The 4,787-nt window shown below is 43.8% G+C and overlaps 1 protein-coding gene across 1 annotated transcript; it reads left to right on the top strand.

The window, feature by feature from the left end:
• The first annotated feature begins 1,555 nt into the window (after positions 1-1,555).
• Positions 1,556-3,424, top strand: lingo2b (leucine rich repeat and Ig domain containing 2b). Its single transcript, XM_061083149.1, has one exon. The coding sequence runs from the start codon at positions 1,556-1,558 to the stop codon at positions 3,422-3,424; it is 1,869 nt and encodes a 622-aa protein (XP_060939132.1).
• The last annotated feature ends 1,363 nt before the right edge of the window (positions 3,425-4,787 follow it).

Genomic DNA, 4,787 nt, shown 5'->3' with positions numbered 1-4,787 from the left:
GTTATTTTTTCCATAGTCTTTGTGCTTATTGCTTGCTCTTTTCTGATTTAATGTTAAATAGGGTGAACTCGAGTAATCTGGGAAATCTTTAGCAATTTTTACATTTATGACCTATTCCGATATCTGTTTTCACACAAGAATCACTAGATCAACATATTATACCTTTCCATAAACTTAACATGTTTTCTATCCACACCAGGAGAATAAATGGAGATACTCCTGGGTTTCTCTATGAATTGTAGAATCTTGACAAATATGTTATGAATTTAAGCCTAAATCACGTTGCTTTCGGCATTCCAAGCTCAATATTACCAATTTTTAAAAGCATTATGAAAAAATGAATAAGAAAATTAATTAGAAATGTATTTTATTCATAGAAATGTCATTATTTCATTAGAACATGTAAAAGTTATTTAATGTATATTTACCCCATTTAGAGAATTATAGTGACTGTCCCAGATTAGTAGTACATTATCAATCAGATTTGATCAATTGGACAGCTAAACATCATTTTTTTATTTTCTATTTCAAAAAATATATACTATTTTTGTTGCTTGAATACATCACAAACCTAATTTGATAACAATCAGGAACATTGCCTAATATATGACAGATTTATATAATTAATCTTGTCATAATCTGCCCTTGACATGCAATTCCAAGGAGGTCCTTCTGATTGACATTTGCCCCGCCCCCTTCCTTGAATAAACAGACTGAAGCTTAGGTGTCGTACATTATTATATTGATTGATGCACAGTGGTACATACAGTTGACGCTTAAACACAACATTGTTAATAAATAAATTGATTAATATTGAAATCCAGTGCAGATGAAATGAGCCACTGAGTCTGTATGTTGATCAGTCATCAAGAAATCTTATATATACATTTCCATTTATCTTATACTGGAGTAATGTGAGCCGGGCAAATGCTGCTGTAATTTATGAGGACCAACTAACACATATTTCCTGTTTAGATTGCCAACACTTGCCACATGTTCCATTTCCTACATCCCCCTCCCGCTACACACACACACATATATATATATACAGACATACACACACACATATATATATATATAGATATAAATATTCTGTACACTCCATTATCTGTGACGCAGAATACACAGTAGCAGGCATGTAGGCACAACAAATCCACATGGGCACTTGCCCCTCTCTAACGAGGGTCACTTCTCGCCATTGAGCTGAAACATCTTCCATTCTCATAAAACAGTTAGCCTCCTGCAACCTTTTGTGCTAACACACTGATGAACATTCAAATTTTTTTCTGCAGCTGATATTTCTCTCGCCATGTCTTGCCCTGCTGTGAATTTCCGTTTTATCCTCATTGCTAGGAAACAGGAGAGATCATTAAGAGAGAAAAGACTTTAGACAGACAGTGTAAAAGGTTGAAAATGTAGGAAGGTGAAGGGCCCGCAGGTTACGACAGTCTGAGTTGAGATCACTATGCAGCGGTCTAACATTTTTTTTTCTTCTTGTATTGTGTCTTGTAGGGCTTAATCGTGATGGTGCGCTGTATGGACAAGAAGCTGTGCCATGACAGAGGGCAACGTGGGTAAAAGAGACATGCGACACCCAGCCCCGCATCACTGCCACCTCATCCTGGGTGGGGCCTTGGTGCTTCTCCTGGTCAGCTCAGCCCTCAGCTGCCCCGCCCGATGTGAGTGCTCCGCCCAAAGCAAGTCGGTTAGTTGTCACCGCAAGCGCCTGTCCACCATCCCTGAAGGCATCCCCATCGAAACGCGCGTCCTGGACCTCAGCAAGAACAAACTACGCATCGTCACACCGGATAACTTCTCTTCATTCCAGCAGCTGGAGGACCTTGATCTCAGTGACAACCTCATCAGCGTGGTGGAGCCCGGCTCGTTTCGCTCTCAGCTTGCTCTACGCTCGCTCAACTTCCGCAGTAACGTGCTTCAGCTGATTCCTGCCGGCGTACTGTCCGGCCTGACCAACCTCACCCGTCTTGACCTCAGCCACAACCGACTGGTGGTTCTCCTGGATCATGCCTTCCAAGATCTGCGCAGGTTGACATCCCTGGAGGTGGGTGATAATGAGCTAGTTTTTGTCTCTCAGAGGGCTTTTACAGGGTTACTTGGACTCCAAATCTTGACCCTGGAACGTTCCAACCTGACCGTGGTCCCTACTGAGGCTCTGGCACATTTGCACAGCCTGGTCGAACTGCGCATGCGCTACCTGAGCATTAGTTTTCTAAAGCCTTTCTCCTTCAAGAGGTTACCTCGTCTCCGCAGACTAGAGATTGATTACTGGCCCTGGCTGGACACGCTACCCCCCCTCTCCCTGCATGGACTCAACCTTACAATGTTGTTCATAACTAACACAAACCTGTCTGCCTTCCCCGGTGCAGCGCTGCGTAACCTGCCCTACCTCACTCATCTCAACTTGTCCAACTGCCGCATCCAGCACATCCATCAGGGTGAGCTGGGCCAACTCCCACATCTGCTGGAGCTCCGCCTCCAAGGGGCTCAGCTACTTTCTATTGAGCCGTTTGCATTTGTGGGCCTCAAATCGTTGAAACTATTGGATGTGTCACAGAACTGCCTCGACTCTCTGGAGAGGGGAGTGTTTGCCTCACCAGAGAGCCTCCAGAGGCTTTGTCTGGGAGGAAATCCATTAGTGTGCGACTGCAGATTGCTTTGGCTGCTCAATAGCCACAAGCCCCCATCTCTGCAGATTCTGGATGTCCAGCCTGAGTGCACCGCCCCCGAGCACCTCCTGGGAAAAAATCTGCGCGATCTCAAGGAGCCTCTGGTGTCCAGGTACATGACCTGCACTAAACCACGAATTGGGCCCAACACGACCCAGTTGCTGATGGCTGATGAGGGTCAGCCCGCCCGCCTCAGCTGCATGGCAGAGGGAGCGCCACGGCCCTCTGTGGTCTGGATTACACCTCACAGACGCTATGTCACAGCCAGGAGCAGTGGGAGGGTGGAAGTCCAACCAGATGGTACCCTGGAGATCAAGGCAGCGGAGCTGCATGACAGCGGGGTTTACTTGTGTATTGCCAGTAACCCTGCTGGCAATGCTAGTCTGTCAGCCTCTTTAGCTGTGAAGGGCCTGAGCATTGGGGACAGATCTCCCTACAGCAACAGGAGCTCAAACTATTTGACAGACTCTAACAGCACATGGGGGAATGGGACAGTACTGTACAACATGACAGTCCCTATAGACATTAAGACTATCATTATATCTACAGCCATGGGCTGCCTGTCCTTCCTAGGTGTGGTCATATTCTGCTTCCTGATTCTGTTCATCTGGAGCCGAGGGAAAGGACGCCATAAGAGCAACTTTGATATCGAATATGTCCCTCGCAAATCCAACGGGGCAGCAGCTGAGGTGACAGAAACAAGCGGCCCGAGACGGGTCAACATGAAAATGATTTGAACATACGATACGAAAATAACGTCAACAACACAGTACACACATATCAGTTGAAAAAAAAGTTTTTTTCTATGACACAGTGGATTTGTGACAAACGACAGTGATGTATTATTATAGTGGGTGTCAATATGACGGTGATTTAGTGATGAAGTGGACATGTGAATATACAAAGTGATACATGAAACTGTGGAAGTGTTTATATGAAATAATGTTCTCATACAGTACATTGAATATACTACTATAACCAACATATCAATATGGGAGTGATATAGTGCTGCACTAGGCATGTGTTTCAGTGGTGATGTGATGAGTAATGATGTTGTCGACTCACCGTGACATCAAGGTGAAGGAGGGAACCGCTGGGAGTGACAGGGGACATCTTCGCGTGGAAGTAGAGCTATCATCGCTGCAACATGTCAGGACTAAATTGTCTAATACCCATCTTAGCTGCAGTGTGAAAGGGATGCGTGTTGTGTGAGTGCATCAGTGTGCGCATGTTGCATTCGTGTGTTTCTTTGTGCATGTGCACGCATTGCCTTTCTTGTTGGACAGAACAATGAAAACGAATGATAGGGTCCAAAGCATTTTTCCAGGCCTTTGTTCTTGTTGGGTCATTGTAACGATAGTATCGTCAATGTTGAGTAAAACAAAGGATTATCTATGTTTGTATGCAAACTCAAAATGATCATATCCAAGAGAAATGCTGCATACATTTTGAAATAGGTCACTGTCCCCTCTGGAACAACTCCAACAGGGATTTTTTTAAACTCTAGGAACTTTAGTGTGAAATCAGAGCTTTGTCTTTACTATAGAGCTCACTTTCCACTGGACACGTTTCCTGAGAAATAGCAGTAGTCAGTGGTGTTATTACTCTGGAAAGGCTTCCAGCTATAGAAATGGCATGTTAAACCCACTGTATAACATAATAAATCATGGGCAGATTTTCCTGCCACACAAATCCCTTGATATGATATAAAAGAGTTGGTGAACAGACACAATGGCAAAGATTTACTGGCTGGTGTCGTCTTCGGGACAAGACAAAGTTGATCTTCACAGATTTATAGGTTGAATTTCCCAATTCCCCCCTCTTGCAATTTTCTTTGATCGCGCCACTCCAAGCTAGCGAGACGGGATTCTTTCCTGGGGCACCAAGGGGTTATGGGTATTTATTAGATGGCAAATTGAAAGTTGTAGTGGAATCTTGTATTGTTTAGTTTTTTCTCTTTTTTTGAAAATGTTTTCAATGTTTAAGGGGAAAAAATTATATTAAGGGTTAATTCTTTGTATTGCAGGGAAGTGGGTGTTAAACTTGTGTGATCTTGTTGTGATAAAATGTTCAAGGTTGTATAATTGTTTTCATATGACA

Source organism: Limanda limanda, chromosome 12 (assembly GCF_963576545.1).
Source record: "Limanda limanda chromosome 12, fLimLim1.1, whole genome shotgun sequence".
Taxonomy (NCBI): Eukaryota; Metazoa; Chordata; class Actinopteri; order Pleuronectiformes; family Pleuronectidae; genus Limanda; species Limanda limanda.
This window is presented reverse-complemented; position numbering and strand designations above follow the sequence as displayed.